The 23,783-nt window shown below is 50.9% G+C and overlaps 1 protein-coding gene across 11 annotated transcripts in view; it reads left to right on the top strand.

Moving 5' to 3' along the window:
* LOC116957761 (serine/threonine-protein kinase Nek8-like) overlaps positions 1-22,548 on the top strand; it is a 43,149-nt gene extending 20,601 nt beyond the window's left edge. For 8 of the 11 annotated variants that reach the window (XM_076072725.1, XM_076072721.1, XM_076072719.1 and 5 more), the window contains 9 exons: positions 564-722; positions 5,941-6,034; positions 6,775-6,855; positions 9,792-9,933; positions 11,560-11,699; positions 12,904-12,997; positions 13,581-13,646; positions 16,245-16,327; positions 17,824-22,548. In XM_076072725.1, the coding sequence (XP_075928840.1) occupies positions 564-722; positions 5,941-6,034; positions 6,775-6,855; positions 9,792-9,933; positions 11,560-11,699; positions 12,904-12,997; positions 13,581-13,646; positions 16,245-16,327; positions 17,824-17,893 (929 nt within the window). In that variant the 3' untranslated portion in view covers positions 17,894-22,548. Of the gene's footprint in view, positions 1-563; positions 723-1,310; positions 1,410-1,582; positions 2,351-5,940; positions 6,035-6,774; positions 6,856-9,791; positions 10,010-11,559; positions 11,700-12,903; positions 12,998-13,580; positions 13,647-16,244; positions 16,328-17,823 lie in introns of those variants that run through there. The other 3 variants (XR_012946350.1, XM_076072724.1, XM_076072727.1) reach the window with 3 other exon arrangements.
* The last annotated feature ends 1,235 nt before the right edge of the window (positions 22,549-23,783 follow it).

The following is a 23,783-nucleotide window of genomic DNA, read 5'->3' as shown; positions in this document are numbered from 1 at the left end:
AATCACACACGGTACTTGTTGTGAACGTGCAAACAAAAACATGCGCTGATAATTATACGTGGCGTTGTCTTTGAAACTGATTTGGCCGACACCAGAGACGGCCTTCGTTAGGGCATAGTCTCACCAGTGTCAGACCGGGGAACGACGCCAAAAGGCGAACATGATGTATGTCGACATTCTTTCGCACTGTACGTAGCCAACCGTGCTGATCAGATACTTAAATCTCCGTCTGCCTTGTCTTCGTCGCTCTCCTTCACCTCCGTCGTGTGCATCGTCCTCAAAATACCGAGCTGAGCAATTCTGCACGTAGCGCTCGTGCCATTGTGACGGACTCGGTCGTCAGTCGTGACGCGGTCAGTCGTGGCACGTTTGTAATCCACCAGGACGCACTCTCTCTGGTGTGTCCGTCTGTCCCGTCTCTCTTTGCCTCGTGTGTAGGGCGTCTCACTCCGCCTCCATCTCCCCCGTCTGTCTCGTCCTGTCCCTGCACCCCCCCGTCTTCCTCTCTTCGGTCACCGGCCCTGGCAAATTCTTTGCCGATCTCGCCGCGTCTCGTCGTGCAGACACGGGCACGTGCTACACGTTTGGAAGCAACCAGCACGGGCAGCTTGGCGGGGGAGCTCGCACGAGCAGCCGGGCGCCGCAGCCGGTGGACGGGCTCGGCGGGGTGAAGGTGGTGCAGGTCACGTGCGGCGACGCCTTCACCGTGGCCGTCGCCGAAGGTGACGACGACGGTGCCGCTGCTGCCGCCGCCATGTGCACGTGTGAACGTGCGCGTGTGAACGTGCGTGTGTGTGAACGCGCACGTGAACGTGCGCGTGTGAACGTGCGTGTGAACGTGCGTGTGTGGGGAGCAGTAGTGTAGCAGTAGTGTAGTGAGTGCGCTGCATTACGAACCCAGAGACACAAGTTCATTTTCCGCTCACGGCTACCAACACCGGTGACAATTATCTCAACCGGTCCTGGGCCTCTCCTAGGTTGCCATGAGGTGGTGCTGGCCACCCACCACCTCGTCTGTCGTGCCGGCCTAATATGGGGGATCTCTGTTATCTTTATGTGTGTCTGTGCACTCCCCGCCTTCACCAACACGCACTGACCAGTGCGAAATAACCCTCACGGTGTGGGGGAGGCTCTCATCCAGCAGTTAAATGGTGAAAGGTCTGTAACCATGACCACCTTATGCTAGGGAGATGGGGGCCTCTTTGCTCAGAGCACTTGGCTCAGACGCCCCATCATCAATATTGTCACTCCCGTGGTGATAAATTAAGTAACACTTTGTGTGGAGTCAGAGGTTGTTGTTTTTTGCACAGACTGGGCCCACCGCTGTAGGAATGGGGAATTTCCACCACCGGCAATGGAGATGAGCACTCAAGCAATGCTCCCTTGTCTCGCTGAAACATCCCCCGCTCGTGCGTGCGTGCGTCTCTCCGGTTTAGTTTCACGCAAGCCGCGCCAACGCGCGTTCACGCACGATGACTCGCGTTTGTGTCTTAAAAACCACGAGTTAACTTCGTTGCACAATGATAACCTGTGCAGATCCGTGCTCACGCGCGTGCGTGATTCTCTCGTGTGCTCGTGCCAGGAGGGCAAGTGTTCACGTGGGGGAAGGCCGCGCGGGGGAGGCTGGGCCGGACCGACGGCGAGGCCTGCGTTCCTGGGCCCGTGCAGCTCCAAGAGACGTTCCCCTACGCGGTCACCTCCGTGTCCAGCCGGCACGGCAACACGCTGCTCTCCGTGCACTGTGCCTCACAGTGCCGCTGACACCGCCGCCGCTCCCGGCACGGCGTCGGCGTGACCGACGGTCCTGCGTCAACGCCCAAATTCCTTGCGGCGGCGGCGGCGGCGGTGCCGGTGGCTTGCCCAAGCTCCACTCACAATGTTGAACATTGTGATGCCTCTGGATCGACCATCCACCCATTGTTGATGTTACTGGGTGATTTTAATAATTTTGACCTTTGTTCTTAACTGCCAAACTGCTTGCCTCAATGTCACTAACATTACCAAGTTTGGTTATACCTAGAACTCCTCCTGGAAGGCCTCTCCATTGATGTTTGAGGGTTGTTTGACCATACCTCCCCACACTGGTCAATGTGGGTTAGTGAAGCGTGGGGCAGGACCACGTGGTGAGATATCCCTCGCCACGGATATCAGCCTGTGGCCAGGAATCGAACTCCGCTCACCGAACTCAGCGTGCCGACCGCTGCACCGCCGCTCCTCCCCAGGTTGGGCTAGGATGATCAAATGTGTGCTGGGATATATGTCGCGGGATGTGATACAAAATCACGAACAGTTCACTGTGCCACTGAAGAAAACGTTCCGATTTTTTATTGTCAATACATTTGTATTTATATTTACGTGCGTGGAGCATTACTTACATACTACACGGGTGGCACATTGGTTTACCCCTCCCCCCCACACAACCCCCCCTCCTACTGCTTCCCCACACAGCCCCCCCCCTCCTGCTCCCCCACACAGCCCCCCCTCCTCCTACTCCCCATAGCCCCCCACATTTCTCCCCACGGGAACAGATGCCCCAAATTGAATCGTTTTTTCTCATGTCGCGCGAATCCCCCTTCTTGACGTCGTCACTGCGCCTTCTGGTGGCACTGGTGCCACTGTGCCCGCCACTCGTCGGCCTGCAGGAGGCTTGCCGAGATGGCCCAGCCGGCGCTCCGCAGCCCGGCGAGCACCTCCGGGAAGAGGCGCATCGCGAAATCTTGAGACGCCGACACGCAGGGGTCGCCGGCGGTTATTTCTGCGCAAACGAAACGAGAGCCAAAGTAAACATCGAGATTCTTAAGGTTGAAATTTAGCAGCCGCCCGATGGGTTAGGTAAAAAAAACTGGTTGCCAATTTTTTCACGCATCATCAACATCATCATCAAGAACCATGGGGCAGATAGCCCCGCGGGTGTCCACTGCACGTTTCGTCATTTGTTCCCATTTTCCTCTCTGTCATGTAGTGCTAGTATGGTCAAGCAGGGCCACACCTATCTGGCACCAATCTCTTATTTTGTGGTCATGAGATTCGCTTTGTTAGGTCTTCCTCTCTTTCCGGTTCCTTCCATTCTTCCCGAACAACACCATTTTTTATTACTTCTCTTTTTGCCATACCTCTCAGGTTCATTGCCATTTACCCAGAGAATCCCTCTCACCGAGCGAGTCTTCGGAATTTCGGGACTTACTGCCAAGTATGGAAATTTAAATGGAAATTTTTTTTATTGGCAACCTTCTGATTGCGAGCGGCACGCTGGAGCTCGGAGACAACGCCACTGACACGAGGCCCCAAGGAGCCTGCGTCTCTCCCCGCGGTCACTGCGTGGATTTATCTCCGGGTCCCTCCGGTTTTCCCCTCCACATTTAGAATCAACGTCACCACGCATTTAGAGTAGTTGGCTGCGAGAAATCTCCACATGATGATCATGATGATAAGCCCACATATCATTTGTGGCCAGGTCACTTGTGAAAAAACAGCTAGACAGCTCAGTGGGGCCTTGCCTGGAATAAAGTACCCCCACTGTCACGTGCTATGCATAAGGGCCGCTACGACTCGCCTCTCTGCAGCTGCAGGAAGCCGTCCCGGTGCTCCGCGGCCACCTCCACGGTGGCCCCGCGCGGCAGAGCGAGGCTCAACAGCTGTGCGTGGAAGCAGGCCCCGACGATGTCGCTCGCGCCGGACGAGTAGTGCAGGACGATCGAGACCGCTCCTGTACGACGCCCACCCGAGAATCAGAGGCAGCCTCCACCCGTCTTGGCGAAGGTCGGGGCAAGGTGGCGTCTGTCGAGCGGCACCCGCCAAGGTCATCGACGAGGACGCGTGCGGCGGGAGGCCGCCCTGCCACGGGCCCCTGTTCTGGGTTAAGGGCTCCACGTCGAAACTCGCGAGGACCGTTTCCACCACGCCGCTCAGCGCGGGCTCACGAAGGTGCGGTGGTGGGTGGGGGTTCAGGTGTTGTACCGCGCGTACGTTGGAACTTCTTTCACACCGCATGTAGCCGACCGTGCTAATCGGAGGTGCGGGGGCAAGGACGACAAACTGAACACTGCAACACTCTAACAAGGTCAACGCTAATTAAAATTGCGAAGCGGTGAGAACGTTGACACGTGCTCCGTTCCTGGACACCGCTGAATCGACGGTCGGCACGGAGAACCGAGGTCTCCCTGGGCCGCCCCGTCCCGTGGGCTCCGGTGCAGTTACACCGCCTGCACACTCGACAGCCAAGCCACTGAGTTGCCTGTGGCACGGTCTGGCACGCAGCCGAACAAAGTCCCGGTCCCATGCAACCTGCCGCACTCACCGCGCGCTTTGTTTAGTCGGAGGAGGTACTTCCTGTTGCTTGCATCCTTCGGTAGTTCACTTGCCCTGCAACGCAACAAACGTAGTTCATTAGCCCTGCAACACAACAAACGTAGTTCATTAGCCCTGCAACGCAACAAACGTAGTTCATTAGCCCTGCAACGCAACAAACGTAGTTCACTTGCCCTGCAATGCAACAAACGTAGTTCATTAGCCCTGCAACGCCACAAAGGCCACACTGGCAAAGCGGACCGAACATGGAAACGGTCTCCAGCCAAGCGGAAACTGGGCTTTGTAAATGTTGGAAAGGGCCACGGTCAAGTCAAGTGTGGGAGCACACGCCCGGACGGCAGCATCCACTCTGGGTCGCTCAACCCCCAGGGGTCCCTTCCGGCAAAGCCCCCATAGCAAGCCCCCTTCCCCAGGGGTCCCTTCTGGCAAAGCCCCTCAAGCAAGCCCCCTTCCCCAGGGGTCCCTTCTGGCAAAGCCCCTCAAGCAAGCCCCCTTCCCCAGGGGTCCCTTCCGGCAAAGCTCCTCAAGCAAGCCCCCTTCCTATCCCCGAGTCTCGATCTGATGCAGCCTCGCGAGACCATGAGGCCATCCTCCTCGGCCTCTCCTCCAGCCCACGAGTTTCTCGAGCGCAGAGAATCCGGTGGGCAAGGGGTCAACGCGAAGGGGCAACTTCAACGCGAAGGGGCAGCGTCAATACAGAGGGGCAGCTTCAACACGGGGGGCAGCTTCAACACGGAGGGGCAGCGTCAACACGGAGGGGCAGCGTCAACTGGGAGGGGCAAGCGAGGAGCCACGTGCTCAAGGTGTGGAGAAGCCTCACGTGGTGATGACGTCGGCGAAGGGAACGCCAACGTTGACCGTGAGGGATTTGCCGAAGGCTGTGGGAATCACAAAGCAGGCGGTTGCCGTCCGAGCGTCTCGCGTGTGGCATCCCTCAAACATTCCATTTCGTCTCTTTCACCGTTTTATTGCACTTACGCTGCCGGTGTCGTGTACGTTTGTATGTGTAGAGGAGTAAAATGGGGACGTGACGTCATGTGTGCCGTCCAGTGCGATGACGTCACGGAACGTGGCATCATGCACGCTGGGGGGCTCGATGACGTCATGTCTCGTCTAGTATTTAAGGGGGACCCCGTGACAAAAGCGGGGTCACTGTGGGAACGGGTAGAGTGAGAAGGGTGGAGAGGGAACCAGGGGTAGAGAGGGATCGACGAGAGTCAGGAGTGAAGCCGCTGGTAGCCGTAGGAGGTGCTGCTCTTCCCGGTCGGTGGGGTTGGCTAGTGCCCCCATCCGACTCGAGGGAGAGAGACCGGAGCTAGCCGGGCTGGACCAGGACTTAGTGTAGGACCCCTAACCCCTGGGAAGTTGTCCCACCCTTTGTGCTATTGTAATACACTTAATAAACCTTTGGCGAAAGCCCTTACCTTCAAGCCGTCTCCGAGTCGTCGCCGGGAACTCCTCAACACATGTATTACATTACGTGACTTCCGCACAGCTGTGATCGACGTAGCACTCAGAAATCTCTCCGGATTCGGTGTGCAGTGAAAGCGGTGGCCACCCTCTCCACACACCTGTTCACGCTCACACCTGTTCACACAGACAGCCGCTCACCTGTCCTCCTCTGCCTGCCAGGTATAAGGACCGGTCGCTGTGTTCCTTACAGCCCGGGCATACGCACCTGTGAGATCTCAGCCTGGTGCCCTGTGGAGAAGGCCACGGCCCCACGGTGAGGGGCACCTCACACACACACACCTGCGTGAACACCTGTATGAGCACCTGTATGGAGAGCTGCATGGACACCTTTACACACAGCAAGGATCCCCCGTTAGTAGCGAGTCGCAGCACCTGTGAAGGCCGCCGGCACGACACACGAGCGGGGTGGTGGGCAGTAACCACGCCCGGTTGGTCTCTCTCCCCGGGTTGGTGATGTTTACACTCCGCACCGGGTATACATTTAAGGCTGAGTAGACCTAGGGGAAGGCCCAGGATGGGTTGAGACGCCCGTCACCTGGCGTTGGCTGCGAGAGAGAACTGAACTCGGGGGGGGGTTTGGTGGTTCGGAGCGCGGCGAGAAAGCCGCCACACAAAATAACCACGCGGCTCGGCAGAGGGGTCAGGCAAGAAGCTTCGCTGCTGCCAGCGGGATTACAGAGAGGATCCCTCGTGGGTTTTCACTGCCGTTCGCTTCGGGGACACAGTGAGGCGTAAGCGTAGATTGAGGAAAGTATTTAACGGGGTCGGCTGGTTAAACTAAACTTTTTACGTGGTCTAACCCAAAGAAAACGCATTATGGATTAAACTAAATTATCAACAATTTTTTTCAGAAGCGACCTGGCCACCCACAAATGATAGCTCAACGAAGTGTCGTCTCGTGTGGAGGAGATGCGTAGCCCCAGCGAGGAGGTTCTGTGAACTCGTGTGTGGTTACGAGCAAGCGTCGTCCCCGCTCTCTCCGCGTCTGTCCAGGAGGCCGGTGCTCGCCGGGGCTGAGAATTTCACAGTCTTCATCAAGAACACAATCAGGTTCCCCAAGTTTGACTTCAGCAAGTGAGACATTCGACACACGCATATATACACGCACGTATATATGCACAAAGACAAAGCTGCCCCAAATAGCCTTAACAGACTGTAGGGGCAAGTGCTGTTAGCGAGTCGCACCTGTGAAGGCCGGAACGGCGCACGAGGGGGTGAGTGGCCAGCACCACGCCCGACCGCCTTTGTCTCCCCAGTGGCGATGTTTACACACCGCACCAGGTATTCACCTGGGGCTGAGTCGTCCTACGTGTGATTGTACGTGCGGTCACTGCATTGCACGCTTTCAGATACGCTTCTGCGGCTATCTGGAACGCTCTTCACTCCCCTACCAGGAAGGCACTGGAGCGGTGCACTTTTAAATCATCATCGAGATTGACAAACTCATTTATTTAGAACTGATTTGTGTTCAATTTTGATTTAAAGCTTTCGTGACTGCAGTAATTCATATTCTTAGTTCTTTCGGTAAAGTCACGTTGAAGGGAAACAACTAAATAATACTATATATAATTATTTTTATATTGCTTTATATATATTTTATTATTTTGTTGCTTCCCTTCAACGTGACTTTACCGAAAGAACTAAGAATATGATTTGTGTTCAGTTTGTTGTCCTTCCCCCGCAACTCCCGATTAGCACAGTTGGCTACGTACAGTGCGAAGAAAGTTTAACACACACATATACACATACATGCACATATACATATATACATGGTTTTTTTTGTTTTTTTCAGTTTATTTATTTTGGTATAGCCCTGTGAGCCATTCGGCTATTGAATCGGGTGCAACCACAACAAAAAAAACCTAAAACACGAACAAGAAAACATCTTAAAGTGACCATGTGACTGTGCAAACAGAAAATCCATGACAAAAACGGCAAAATATTCCTGAAAAAAAGCACCGTACACCAACGCTGTGCAAAAAAAATCCCAGTGGGATGCAAGTCAAACAACAGCCACAATAAAACTTAGATTAAGGCCATCAGTCTAACTCCGTACTACAACAAAACAAACATGTCCAACCCAAAAAAACGTTTTCGAAAATCACCAAAAAATAAAGCCATAATTGCAACGTAACAGTGATCATAGGGACTGTGACCGAATTTTTACAATAAACTACGTAAATAACATGTAACACCAAATCCTAGAGCCATAGCTGGCTGCATGAGTTACTCCACAACAACAGAAGCATCAGTCGGAGTATCAAATTTTGCAATGCACCTTTAAGATCAGCACGCTAAATCAAAATACAGATAATACTTTGCAGCGTCATCCGGAGCGAAACATTTTATTTTATTTTACGCCAATGAATAGCAGTGGCAGCAAGGGGTGTACAACTCCTCTAGAGCAGTTTTGAGAGAAGATCTCATTGGTAGCGATTCAAGTTGCAGTTTTTGTACGCCAATAGGGAATGTGAAGCTGGTAAATGAGCGAAGACCTGAGGTCAAATTTGTTCTTTGAAACAGAGAGGAGATCCAGTAGGTAGTCTGCGGATTTTTTTGTAAGTACATCGTGAATAAATAAGATCTGGTGCACAAGCCGTCGAACATTACGAGATGTTAAGTTTGACCCAATGTAGAAATCACAGTGGTGAGTCCTATATGGGCAGTTCAATGTAAATCTTAAGGCCGAGTGATAGATGGAATCAAGCTTCTTCAGTACAGTACTTGAGGCTGATTTATACACGATGTCACAGTAGTCAAGTAGAGGCAGTATGGTAGCTTTTATCAATTCCAAACGGAACATTGGGGGGAAGCAGTGCTTGTGTCGATACAGAAAACCAATTTTTATTTTTGTCTTTTTACCAATATAGTCAATGTGATCTTCAAAATTCAGTAGTAGAATGCAAGCGATGGTAAGCGAGCACCTATTAAGGCCTCCATCACACACACACAGACCTACATCGCACACACCTACATCACACACACACACCTCCATCACACACACCTACATCACACACACCTACATCACACACACCTGTACTGCACATACACACCCACCTGCATTTTGCACACACACACCTCCATCAGACACACACACACCTTTACTGCACACACACACACTGCACACACACCTGTACTGCACGCACACACACCTGTACTGCACGCACACACACCTGTACTCCATGCACGCACACACACCTGTACTCCACACGCACACACACACACACCTGTACTGCACGCACACACACACACCTGTACTGCACGCACACACACACCTGTACTGCACACACACACACACCTGTACTGCACACACACACACACCTGTACTCCACACGCACACACCTGTACTGCACACACACACCTGTACTGCACACACACACACCTGTACTGCACACACACACCTGTACTGCACACACACACACCTGTACTACACACACACACCTGTACTGCACACACACCTGTACTGCACACACACACACCTGTACTGCACACACACACCTGTACTGCACACACACACCTGTACTACACACACACCTGTACTGCACACACACACCTGTACTGCACACACACACACTGCACACACACACACACACCTGTACTGCACACACACACACACCTGTACTATACACACACACACACACCTGTACTACACACACACACACACCTGTACTGCACGGCACAGTGGTGCGGTACAGCAACTGCTCCGTCACTGTCACTGCCACCTCCACGTGACTCGAGGGAGTGCCAGAGGAGCCTCTTGTCTGGTGATATATAACAAAGGCAAAGATCCCCCGTGTAGCCTTCACGGACTGTTGGGGGCAAGTGCTGCTAGCGACGGCCGGCATGGCACCCTCGATGAGGCGTGGCCAGCACCACGCCCGGCCGCCTATGTCTCCCCCAGTGTTAATGGTTACACTCCGCACCAGGCACTCACGGTACACCCTCACCCTGCCCTCGTCTCCGTGTGCCCCCGTGTCCACCCGTGTCCACCCGTGTGTCCGGCGTGCCAGGCGTAACGTGCTGGAGCGCGCCGAGGCGGACTACCTGAAGCGCTGCCGCTACAGCGCCACGGCCGCCCCCTACTGCCCGATCTTCCGCCTGGGCCAGCTGGTGCGCGCAGCCGGGGAGGACTTCCACAGCCTCGCCGTGGAGGTGGCGCCCTGCCTGGCAACACGCCGCGGACATGACTCACTACGTGTACACGGCGTGTACACCACGTACACACAGGGTGCATACTCCACCCCCTCCACTCCCAATGAGTGATGGGGCAGTTGTGGAGAGAATGGAGAGGTTTCTGTACCTGGGCAGTGTGCTTATGACCAGCTCCAGTTTGGCAGTCGATGTCTCACTTCGAATCAGTCCAGCGGCGTTATCTTTTCACTCAGCAGCTACAACACATTCCTGCGGAGGGAGCTGGTAGGAACGTTGGGTTGCTCGGTCAATGGCCAGGGTCAACGGCGGCACCACGTGGTGTATTCCGCAAATATGCCCGACTGTGAGGGCGGGCACAAGCCGGCGTGAGTACGTTAAACGTTGAGTTTTATAAGGGCACCACGGGGTGACCAGCCCCTCCCCACCCAGCCCCACCCCTACCACCACCCACCCACCCAGCCCCACCCTCCCCACCCTCCCCACCCAGCCCCTCCCCACCCTCCACTCCCCACTCAGCCCCTCCCTCCCCACCCAGCCCCTCCCCACCCTCCCCTCTCTACCCAGCCCCACACCTCCCATTTTTGTATGCACGACGGACGGACGGACACAATAATCCCCTGTGGGCTGGTGTAACCAGGAGGTTCCTACCAGTATAATGCTGCTGTGTGGAAGCTGCCTGGCTTGTTGCTCCGCAAGAATCTTTGGATCTTCGTGCCCACAGTGATATCCTTCCTTCTCTATGCTTACAAAACATGGAGCCCTGTAAAGAAACATCTTGGCTGGTTTGAAACATTCAGGCAAGCCTGTCCACGATCAATCCTGGGTTTAACCAGGCTGGATTGTGTGATGAGCTCACAGATCCTTTACTGATCTGGACAAAGTCCCATTGGTGAGATCCTCCATTGGCTGGGTCATGTAGCCCACATGCCAAACCACAGCATGCCCAAACAGCTTTTGTTCGGCCGGATAGAGAGGGCTAAACGAGCGTGGCATGGGCTAGAGAAGAGATGGCATTATGTGGTAACAGAGGATATGGAGCTGAGTGGACTTGAAACTTGAATTTGGAGTGGAGTTGCCAATGACTGGTACGAGCAGTGTCAAGATCGGCCTTTATGGAGACTTGTGAAGGACGCTGCTACTGGGCAGTTGGAGGCAGTCGCCCTCCAACACCACCGGAGGGCGGAGGAGCGACGCTCACAAAAACAAGTGTAACGTCGGGTGGCTAAAACAGTGAGTTGGCACAGTGGGGGGCACAGCTGGTGCATCAACCAGTCGTCTCGGTCAGTCAAAACATGGCACCTGCTGGGTCTGTCCCGTGACCTCCCGTCAGCGAGCCTTCGACACTTCACGTGGCCGCAAAGTGCACCTGGCCTGGCACAGGCGCCGTGGTGACGTCACCTTCACTTAGTGGCGTATGGCGGGTATTGGTAATGCTGTGTTAATGCTGTGTGTGTGTAATGCTGTGTGTGTGTAATGCTGTGTGTGTGTAATGCTGTGTCTGTGTAATGCTGTGTAATGCTGTGTGTCTGTGTAATGCTGCGTGTGTGTAATGCTGTGTGTGTGTAATGCTGCGTGTGTGTAATGCTGTGTGTGTGTAATGCTGTGTGTGTAATGCTGCGTGTACAGGGTGGCGTTATCGGGGTTCAGATCGAGTGGAGCTGTAACCTGGACCGCCCAGCGAGTGAGTGCCACCCCGTCGACTCCTTCAACCGCCTCGACGCAGCGCGACCCCACCTCAATGCCTCCTCCTCGGGGTACAACTTCAGGTGGGCCCCTTCACTCTCACCATCTTCCTTAACCCCTCACCGTAACATTAACCCTCACCGTAACTCTCACCATAGCATTAACCCTCACAGTAACATTAACCCTCACAGTAACATTAACCCTCACCGTAACATTAACCCTCACCGTAACTCTCACCGTAGCATTAACCCTCACAGTAACATTAACCCTCACCCTAACATTAACCCTCACCGTAACATTAACCCTCACCCTAACATTAACCCTCACCGTAACATTAACCCTCACCCTAACATGAACCCTCACCCTAACATTAACCCTCACCGTAACATTAACCCTCACCCTAACATTAACCCTCATCCTAACATTAACCCTCACCGTAACATTAACCCTCACCGTAACATTAACCCTCACCGTAACATTAACCCTCACCGTAGCATTAACCCTCACCGTAGCATTAACCCTCACCGTAACATTAACCCTCACCATAACATTAACCCTCACCGTAACATTAACCCTCACCATAGCATTAACCCTCACCGTAACATTAACCCTCACCCTAACATTAACCCTCACCGTAGCATTAACCCTCACCGTAACATTAACTCTCACCGTAACATTAACCCTCACTGTAACATTAACCCTCACCGTAACATTAACCCTAACATTAACCCTCACCGTAACATTAACCCTCACCGTAACATTAACCCTCACCGTAGCATTAACTCTCACCGTTACATTAACCCTCACCGTAGCATTAACCCTCACCGTAGCATTAACCCTCACTGTAGCATTAACCCTCACCATAGCATTAACCCTCACCGTAACATTAACCCTAACATTAACCCTCACCGTAACATTAACCCTCACACTAACATTAACCCTCACCCTAACATTAACCCTCACCCTAACATTAACCCTCACCCTAACATTAACCCTCACCCTAACATTAACTCTCACCCTAACATTAACCCTCACCCTAACATTAACCCTCACCGTTACATTAACCCTCACCGTAACATTAACCCTCACCGTAGAATTAACCTCTACCGTAACATTAACCCTCACCTTAACATTAACCCTAACTGTAACATTAACCTTAACATCAATCCCGAACTGCAACATTCACCCTAACCCTACCGTTAAAAAAAAACAAGAACCCCAACCAACGAACGTTACGCGCTGACCAACAACGCAACCCTTCAACCCGCACCCTTTCGGCCCATGCAGATTCGCCAAATACTACCGGCAGGCGGACGGCGGTGAGCAGCGGAAGCTCTTCAAGGTCTACGGCATCCGCTTTGACGTCCTGGTGTTCGGCAAGGTGAGCGCCACACGGGACATGCGACCTATTTTATTCACGTTTCCCTTTTATCTTAACTTTGCGTGAAGTGGCCTTGAACGTTGTGGTACGAAATGCGCTCTGCTCTTTAAATAAAGATCGTTATTAGTTTCTTATTATTGTTTGGCCAGGTGACATCGTGGTAATTCAGGCACGAGTTCACGAGAATGAGACTTGGCCAGTTGCCAAATCTCAGCCTCACTCACAGACCCTTCTGGGACAGTCAAAAAAAGAAACAGTGACTCACTGTGAGACATCGTTAATAGTTATCCTAGTGATGAACTCGTGGTTTCTCTCATAGAAATGTGGAATTTACAGCTCTGATTGAGATGGGAGTGCAGCAAAAGCCAGTGTTGCACTGTACTTACTATGCTGCCCGTAAGTATGCTCTAAAACTTAATCAACTCTGCTCTGACCAGCATGGTGAAGTATGGTCAAATAACCCCCCCCCCCCTCCCAAGACCCACATGGTGTGTGGCGTGGGAATATCCTCATCCAGAAGTGGATTGACCCTGAGCTGCAAACGAACATATACATAATGAACTAACCATGACCCTTGACCCAGGCGGGCAGGTTCAGCATCGTTCCCACGGCCGTGAACGTGGGATCAGGCCTGGCCCTGCTCGGAGCGGTGAGACACATCTCCCCCTTGCTCTCCCTTTCTCTCTCCTCACTCTCACAGCCCCCACACTCTCCCACTTGCTCCCCGTCTCACTCATTCCCCCTCACTCACTCACTCATTCTCTCTCGCGTTTTGCAATGATTCAATCTGTGCATCATCCATTGTCCTAACCGCTCAGTCACAGGTAACAGCGTTCGCTAAATAGCACTCTTCCCCTCGCTTCCCCTCCCGCTCTTCCCATCTCATCTCCGCCCTCACATTTTCCTCTCCCTTCCCTCACTCTGCAGCTCCTTGCCAGCCTCACCCTCTCCTTGTCTCTCTCGCCCTCTCACCCCCATCTATTACGTCCTCCTTATCACACATCCTGACTGTACGTGTGAACAGTGGAACGTGTGTGCTACCCACGTGATCCGTATGTGTGTGACTGCATGGGCTACATGGTATATGTTAAGTTCAAGTTTATTTTGTTTCACCAGGTGTGAGCTCAAGAGGCAAGGACAAAGTCGCACTCGCAAGATTGTGTGAATGAGTGGGTGAGAGGAGATGGTGTGTGTGTGTGAACGAGTGGATGAGTGATCAGTTGAGTGAATGAATGAGTGGGTGACTGAGTGTTGATGAGTGGGTGAATGAGTGGGTAAATGAGTGGGTGAGATGGTGGGTGGGTGGGTGAATGAGTGGGTGATTGAGATGGTGGGTGGATGAATGAGTGGGTGCTTGAGATGGTACATGAGTGGGTTGGTGGGTGGGTGAGTGAGATGGTGGATGGGTGAATGAGTAATGGTGATTGAGATGGTACATGAGTGGGTGAGTGACTAGGTTGGCGAATGAGTGGTTCAGTGAGACTGTGAGTGAACGGGTAGTGAGTGAGTGAGATGATAAGCGAGCGAGCTAGTTTAAGTTAAAAGTTTTTTGTTTCACCAGATGAACTCAAGAAACCAGGATGAGTCTCAATTGCCAGTGATGGGTTGCAGATATTACAAAATAAAAACAAAGTACTGCAATGAAGCACACAGAAATCAGTAGAAACACAACATGAGCAATAACAAAATATTGGACAGCGTAAAGCAATATTAAGTCTTTTTTTACTGTTCGCAGTACCCATAATAGAGGTTTTTGTATTCTTAGTTTTTTCGGTCAAGTCACGTTGAAGAGAAACAACAAAATAACAAAATATATATAAAACAATAAAAAATTTTCACTACGTTTCGACCATAACTCAAACGGTCATCATCGAAACGTCGTGAAATTTTTTTATTGTTTTATATATATTTTGTTATTTTGTTGTTTCTCTTCAACGTGACTTTACCGAAAAAACTAAGAATATGAATTACTGCAGTCACGAAAGCTTTAAATCAGAGCTTTTTGTGTTAGATTTTCGCCATCTAACCCAAAAACCTCTTAGAGTTAATATTGGTTGCGAATTCCTCCGTGTTAAACTGATCACAGTACATTTACAATTAAGATACAGAGATGTGGAACAAATATAATACGTAAACAAACAAGGATATATGATGTCAAGTGCAATTGCAAATGAAGTTAAATCTCTACAACATGTATCTATGTGTTTGTTACAGGGCGTCGGGAGTTAAGTGTGGTTAGCGCACTGCGCTACGAACCCCGTGACCCGAATTCGATCCCAGCTCATGGCCAACATTGGTGACGAAAATCTGAACCGATCCTGGGCTTCCCCTAGGTCGACTCAGCCTTAACTTAGTATGTAAACATCGGCACATGGGAAACAAAGGCGGCTGGGCATGGTGCTGGCCACCCACCTCCTCGTGTTGCCACCAGCCTTACTAGGTGCTCGCTAAAAGCACTTGCCCCGGCAGTCAATTAAAATGCTATATGGGGGATCTTTGTCTTTTTTTTCGGATATGGTAACGGTAGTAAGTAGGCGACCTCCGTTCGATTCCTGGTCACGGTTAACATCAGTGGTGAGTGATATCAGAAGCGGTTCTGGGCATCCCCAAGGTCGACTAAGCCTTCAAATGTAAAGGTTGCCACCTGTCCTGCAGGTAGCAGTGATTGATTTGTACCACCGCTGCTGATGGACCACAGTGCTGACTGAAGAACGGCGTCTGGGTTTGGTCCACGGTGGAAAAAGGGTGGCGACCCCCTACTCATATGACTAGTAATAATGTAAATGTATAAAGCGCCCTTAAACAATCGCTGTCAGGGCGCTATGCATGGCAAGGCGGAAAATAGTTAACGACAACCAGGAGAAGAAGAAGTGAGAAGGACGTTTTAAACATAGATGTTTTTAGTCGAGATTTGAAGATTTGTCGTCTGTCTCGGAAGTCCGGACCTCGAACGGCAACGAGAGTTCCAGAGTTTAGGTGCCGCAATTGCTAAGACGCCGTCACCACCCTCCAAGTGTGAAGCCTGGAGCCCGTGGGGCAGTGAGCAATGCCGAATCTGAAGACCTTAACCATCTTGTCGCGGTGTGCAAAATATCAGCACTGGGGAGACAAAGGTGGTGGGCGGGGCACGGCGCTAGCCGCACCACCCGCTGGTGCGCCGGCCTCAACGGCAGCGCTTCGCCCAACGGTCCGCGTGCGCTGTGGAGGGGGGGGGGGTGATCTTTGTCGTTGTGACTGTGCCACACAGGGGGCGTTTTTCTGTGACCTGGTGCTGCTGTACCTGAGCAAGCGGAGCCCCTTCTATCGGGAAAAGAAATACGAGGAAGCCAGGTGAGAGTGTGTGTGTGTGGTCTCTGCGTGCGGAGAACTATAAACTGAAACTGTTTATTTTACCAGGTTAAGTGCCCGCTGAGCTGTGTAGCTCTTTTTCAGAAGTGACTTGGCTATCGCAAATTATAGTTCAACAAAGTGGCTTGTCGCGTGCAAATTTATAGTGGCCAAATACTCTCGGCGCCTGTTGATTGTAAATGTGGAGGGAAAAACGGGAGAACCCAGAGAAAAATCCACGCGGCCACGGGGAGAGCATGCAATCTCCAAATATATTGGCGTCAGGCTTGGGATCAAACCCACGACCTCCTGCATACCAGGCGAGAAAGATAACATTCCACCAGTCTCATTTGCAAGAGTGACATGGGGGGGGGCGGCATCAGTCCGCTGCCAGTAGTGGGTAAAGATTGCTTCTGCTCCCGTGTGTTTATGTGTAATTGTGTTGAGCGGTGGTGTAGCAGTTAGTGCGCTGCAGTATGTATGTTGAACTTTTTTCGCATCGTATGTAGCCAACCACGCTCATCGGAGGTGCTGGAGGACAAGCTGGTGACCCGAGTTCGATTCTCACTCACAATCCATACCAGTGACGACAATCTGAACCGGTCCTGGGCCTCCCCTAGGTCGACCAGCCTCAAATGTGTACCTGGTGCGGTGTGTAGTAAACATCGCCACTGGGGAGACTAAGGCGACTGGACGTGGTGGTGGCCACCCACCCCCTTGTGTGCCGTGCCAGCTTCCATAGGCGCTCGCGAACAGCACTTGCTCCTCCAGTCTGTTAAAGGCTATAAGGGGGAACTTTGTCTAATTCCCATGGAGTACTTTTCAGCGTCATTTTCGAATTTGCACCCTGACGTGGGCGGCACACAATGGCCTAACTCTTGTGAATAACGTCATGGGAATCGTCCACCGAGAGGCAGATGGTGGCGTACTATTATGGCCGACACATACCTCAAGTAATAACCAGGGTGGCCGCTGGATTCAAACCGTGAAATACCACCGTGCCAAGATGTTAACTACCTCGCCTGGTATGCAGGAGGTCGTGGATTCGATCCCGACCTTGACGCCTGCTGTATATTTGTAGTTTGCGTGTCTCTCTCTCTCCCCGTGGTAGCGTGAAATTTTCTCCAGATCCTGCGGTTTTTCCCTTCACATTTAGAATCAACATCACACGTATTGAGTATTTGGTTGCTATACATTTCCACACGATAAGCCACTTCGTTGAACTATCATTTGTGGCCAGGTCCCTTCTGAAAAAGAGCTGCATAGATAGCTCAGTGGGCCTTACCTGGTAAAAAAAAATAGTTTAAGATGGTAAATAGAACCTCTGCAACGAGCGGCAAACACGCTACCTCTGGCCCACATCACGAACCGATGTAGCACCGGTGCGGTATGGTCTCATAACCCGCACGGCGCGGGGAAGGCCCTCATCCAACAGTGGATTGACAAAAAGGGCTGCACGTGTCCTCAAGACACATCTCTTGTTTTTCTCCGGTGCACAGGTTTCAGAGAGGAGAGAGCGTGCAGATGGGGATGAAGCGAGACTCTGTCACCATCGCTACCATCATCTGACGGCAGGAGCGCGCGCTCACACACACACGGCTGCCGTTCGCCGCCGAGTGACGGTGCCATCATCCGTGCCACGTGGGCCAGGCTAGGTGCACTTTGAGGCCGTCACGTGAATGCAAAAGTGTGGAAGGCTAGCTGCAGGCAAGAAGGTCGTGGGACAGACCCAGGTGTTGTTGTGAGTTAACCAACATAAACGTCTGGCAGGTGCATCACCCGTGCTCCCCACTGCGCCAACTTGCTGCGATTTAGGCGCCCGGCATTCCACTCGTTATTGTGAGGGTCGCTGCTCTGCCCTGTGTTGTGGGTGGAGGGCAATTGCGTTGCAGCTGCCAAGTAGTGTCCTTCATGAGCCTCCTCCACAGAGGCCGATCTTGACAACGCTGGTACCAGTTATCTACAAATCGAATCAGCTCCACATCCTCCTGTACCGCATCAATCCATCTTTTCTCCAGCTCATGCCACCGCGGTTATTTTGCCCCCTCCATCTGGCCAAACAGCTGCTGCTTGGCCATGTGGTGGCTGGGCATGCGGGCTACATGACCGTGCAAATGCAGCCTCGCCTGTCAGAGGAGCTCACTGATGATGGGGACTGTGACCGGATCTTTCAAAGATCTGAGTTCCTCACACAATTCAGTCTGGTTGATCTAGGATGGATCGTAGGCAGGCCAGCCTAATTGTTTAAAACCAGCCCAAATGCTCCTCTAAAGGGCTCCACGTTTCGCAAGCATAGCGAAGAGAGGGCATAACGCTCATACACACACGCACACATGCATTTATAAAGATACACAAAATATCATACAGAAACAAAACATATTGTACATGTACACACAAATGATTCCGTGCGCAGCCTTATAGACTGTGCAGACAAGTGTTAGTGAGCACCTATTAAGACCAGCGTGACATGCAAGGAGGGTGGTGAGGCCAGCACCATGCCTGGCCGCCTTTGTCTCTCCAGTGTTGTTGTTTACACACCTCACCAGTTAATCACTCGAGGCCAAGCCAATCTAGGAGGAGACCCAGGACCGGTTCAGATAATTGTCATCATTATTGATCATGAGCTGGACTCGAACTCGGGTCGCCGGGTTCGTAGCGCAGCATGTTAACCACTGCACTACCGTTCCCCAAACAAAGATCCCCGTATAGCCTTAACAGACTATTGGGGCAAGTGCTGTTAGCGAGTAGCAGCGCCTATGAAGCCCGGCACACGAGGGGGTGGGCGACCAGCACCACGCCCAGCCGCCTTTGTCAAGACCGGTTCAGATGATCGTCACCGGTGTTGGCCGTGAGCGGGAATCGAACTCACGCGTTGCCGGGTTCAGATTCAACTTGCTACCGCAGATGTCTGCGACGAGTAATTGCTGGGTTTGGGCTCGAGTGCAAAAAGTGCTATGACACAATACACATGGACGACCCCTTTTTAAATTCACCCTCTCATCTCACGCAGTAACTTATAGCGATAATATATACACATACGTGTGCAGCCTTTGAAAACAACTAATCCGTACTCGCAAGCAGGATAAAGATGCATCTGTTTTTGTATGTTCACGAATACATGTGTTTTAGAGTTACCATGACCGTATTCTCAGGAATATTAGACACTCCCACAAATGTAAGCCGCACCCCAAAACTTGTCCACTGTCAATAGAGTTCTAAAGATCTGGAAGTACGCACGTTTAAAAACGCGCAACTCTTAAAACCCAGGTTATCACGAGTAGGAACACAGCTACTGGATTATGAGAGGCACCACCAAACTCTTCCTTTAAAAATTCGGGCGAACAAAACGGTGTCTTATTATCCGGAGAATATGGCAAAACTTTAATTCATATCGCGCCTACGTGCCACTGCATCTCAAGGCACGCTGCGCAAGAAACGGAGAACAGGGGCAGGGAGTCGACAGCACGGTCGGCCAGGGGTGGTCGGAGATCATTTCCAAACTGGGGGCGGCAGAGGAGAGAGCGAGTGACGTCTCACCGAGCGACTGGGAGAATGCGACCCTCTCTAGGACATTGACAAGCAAGGGGATGTGAGATAATAGGGATATTTCAGGGACACTGCAGGTGGGGGGGGTCCAGCATTTGTTTATTTCAGGACAGGATAAAAAGCTATGCGCGCGTGACATTCCATACCATTAGCTGTCACACGAAGGCCGGAAACGTATAAAGGGCAAGCAGTTAACGGGTTTTTTTTAATCGTGAAATATCAACATCAATTATCTTTGCGGTGGTGCGAAGGTTTACTCTGTTGGACACTGAAGTTACTTATGCTTCTGTATTATGTTTTTCTCTGGCTTAAGCGGTGGGCTGCCACACCTTGGATTTGAGTAAGCGGGCTCACAGCAAATGCTGTCGACAATTTACTTGTTCACGTTATTGTCGTGTTGCACGTGCGCACAAGAACACACGTGATTGGCCGAATGAGGTCACACGGCGTTGACAAGGTTGCCCAGGTAACGCAAAGAAAACAACACGGTGGAAAGTTGCTGTGTTTTTATTAATGTGTTGAGGTGTACAGATGTTAAATAATAATAATCAGGTGACTTTACCACGGTACATATATACAGACAGTTGAACGTATTGCCATTCCACTTTGGTTCGGGTTAACCCAAAACCGAAATAAATATTTAAGGTTTCAGTAGGTTCAAGATAGGCTCATAGGTCTGCACAGATATGTTTCATGAACCCATGCACTTGTAGTACTGCAATCTCTTGGCCAACTTGCATCACAGTGGCATCATGGAGATTCAACAAATACTCTTTGGTTCTATTCGGTAAAGTCACGTAGGTAAAAAAATAAAACAAAAATCACGACGTTTTGGCCACAACACAAGCGGCCTTCATCAGGTGAAGGGACCAGCCTGTCTCGAAGACTGCGCTGGAGTGAAACGGAGCCAAGCTCAGACTGCGACCTTTAAGCTGTGTGAAGGCCGCTTGTGTTGTGGCCGAAACGTCGTGATTTTATTTTTATTTATTTTTTACCTACGTGACTTTACCGAATAGAACCAAAGAGTATGGATCCTTGCAGTCACGAAAGCTTCAAATCTAGAATAGATTGAACAAATCTCTGCTTTATTCACCAACCCTTTCCTCTATATATCTACTTCTGAGGAAGCTCAAGCCTCCCGTAAATCACGTGACTTCTGTGTGGCCACCCTCACTCTGAATCCCTCTCCTCACCGCCCCCTGTGGCAACGGATACCTCTCCGTGCAACGACATCGAGGCCCTTGTCGCCTCTGCTTCCTAACCACGTTGCTAGACATCTGCGGAAAAATACTGGAAATTTGTAAAAAAAAAAAATAGCTTCACAGCTTTCTCCAGGATAAATAAAGATTCTGATTCTGTTTCCTGACCCTTTGCTCCCGTTTTTTCCATTTCTTCTCCAACCTTTTCCTCTTATTTCCCATTATTTACCTTTCCCATTCTCTTTGCCATTCCGTTTTAACTTATTACACATTACACAGTCCTTGACTCTACTTCTTTCCCGTGGTTGTGCCCCACTGGTCAAGAGACGCGTGTCTTTGGCGTGCTAACCCCCAGCTCTCTCTGCTATCGCGCGATCCGCCCCGTTGAGATTTATGATCACCTCATTCTCAAGCGAGAGGCGTTTGTGGTTTTATACGCCAGAAAAACCGCCAGGTGGCAATCGCCTTCTTGGGTGCCCCTTGACCACTTGGTGGAAACTCCACATTCCCCTGGCAGTGTCCACGCGTATTTACATTGACGGGAAAATGGCTATGTTGTGAGTGGACGGGAGTGCGGTGATATCTATTGTTGTGCAGTACATCTATGCTCCCGCGTCTTTGCTCCCTCACCTTCACCAGTGCCACCTGTGATGGTGTAATGGGTTAGCACACGGAGACCGGACTTGCAATCACCGAAGGCCGCTGGTTCAATTCGACCTCCTGGCGGCGGGAGTTGGAACAATGGTGGAGGTTTATTAAATCCCCTCCACCTACACCACCCAGCAGTGGTGAAAGGGTTCTGTACCACAGTTCGGTGAGTCGAATCGGCAGGTCTGGGTGTGGTGGATGCAGGTGAAAGTGTGGTGGATACTCCTACCTCTGTCAAGATGTCTGGATACTCCCACCTCTTCTGAGACGTCTGGCACAGCGTGGAAGAGCCGGACAAAATCGCCTCCTCATGATGGTGTATGAGCTCTGCAGTAGCCACCCGCAATCCGCTCTCGTTGGAGGCCCTGCCTTCCGCCAGCAGGCACGTGAACCAGTGATTGCAGGGGTCTGCGCCTTCACAAGGGGGTTCGAGTTCAGAGGAGGGCATTTCAGGAGCTATCCGGGCTCCTGTGGTGACCACTGATTTTTTTCTCCCCTCACGTTGCCTATATTTACATGCAATTGAAGTATAAGATAATAGGTTTTCCCATTTTTTTCTGGCAACAAAACAGGTGTTAAGATGTTTTAACATTGTTAAGATGCCAGAAAAAAGGGGAAAACCTATTATCATATTTTGGTACTGGCAAAGGAGGTCCCATGATGTAATTGAAGTATCATTTCCCATTGTTTTTAAAGTATTGTAACGTGCCAACTTTAAAATGACATTTATACGTAATGCGCACTTTGGTTACACAGAAACTCGTACTTGAAGCTGTCTAAAAGTTGTGTCGCGATGATAATCATAATAATAATAAACGCATTTGATGAAAAGGTTGATATCGATTGCACCTTTGTGAACCATCTTAAATGCTTCGTATTATCTTTGGTACTCTTTGGTTAAATTTCGATTTAAAGCTTTCGTGACTGCAAGGATTAATCTTCTTTGATGAAGGCCGCTTGTGTTGTGGCCGAAACGTCGTGAGAATATTATTGTGTTATTTTATCAATTTATTATTTTATTCTCATTCTACGTGACTTTACCGAAAGAACCAAAGAAGACTCTTTGGTTCTTTCAGTAAAGTCACGTAGGTATAAAATAAAAATAAATTACAACGTTTCGGGCGCAACACAAGCGTCCATCATCAGGTGGGAAAGCTTCAAATCAAGATTATTATCTTTAGTATTGGAAAAGCCCTTGATCCAGCAGTGTATAGATGATGGAAGCCGATGATGCATTGCGTATACAAAACTCAACAAAGAATTAACATCATTGAGAACATGTCATCAAATACAAGTAGGTAGCAAGCAAGACAGTATGGCTCCCTCATAGCTATCTGTCCCTTATGTGTAATAAAACCTCTATAACAAATGGTATTCTACTCCACAGTAGTTCTCAGCCGGGAGTATGCGGACTCCTGGGGGTACGTGGTGAATGTGGGTGGCCAGCACCATGTCGCCTCTGTCTCCCCAGTGGTGTTAACTACCTCACCCAGGAGATGTTAACTACCTCACCCAGGAGATGTTAACTACCTCACCCAGGAGATGTTAACCACCTCAACGAGGAGATGTTAACTACCTCACCGAGGAGATGTTAACTAACTCACCTAGGAGATGTTAACTACCTCACCTAGGAGATGTTAACTACCTCACCTAGGAGATGTTAACTACCTCACCTAGGAGATGTTAACTATCTCACCCAGGAGATGTTAACCACCTCACCCAGGAGATGTTAACTATCTCACCTAGGAGATGTTAACTACCTCACCCAGGAGATGTTAACCACCTCACCCAGGAGATGTTAACTACCTCACCCAGGAGATGTTAACTACCTCACCTAGGAGATGTTAACTACCTCACCTAGAAGATGTTAACCACCTCACCCAGGAGATGTTAACTACCTCACCCAGGAGATGTTAACTACCTCACCTAGGAGATGTTAACCACCTCACCTAGGAGATGTTAACCACCTCACCTAGGAGATGTTAACCATCTCACCTAAGAGATTTTAACTACCTCACCTAGGAGATGTTAACTACCTCACCTGGTTTCGATTTAAAGCTTTCGTG

This window comes from Petromyzon marinus, chromosome 38, assembly GCF_048934315.1.
Source record: "Petromyzon marinus isolate PM22_M1 ecotype Great Lakes invasive population chromosome 38, UKy_Petmar_22M1.pri1.0, whole genome shotgun sequence".
Taxonomy (NCBI): Eukaryota; Metazoa; Chordata; class Hyperoartia; order Petromyzontiformes; family Petromyzontidae; genus Petromyzon; species Petromyzon marinus.
This window is presented reverse-complemented; position numbering and strand designations above follow the sequence as displayed.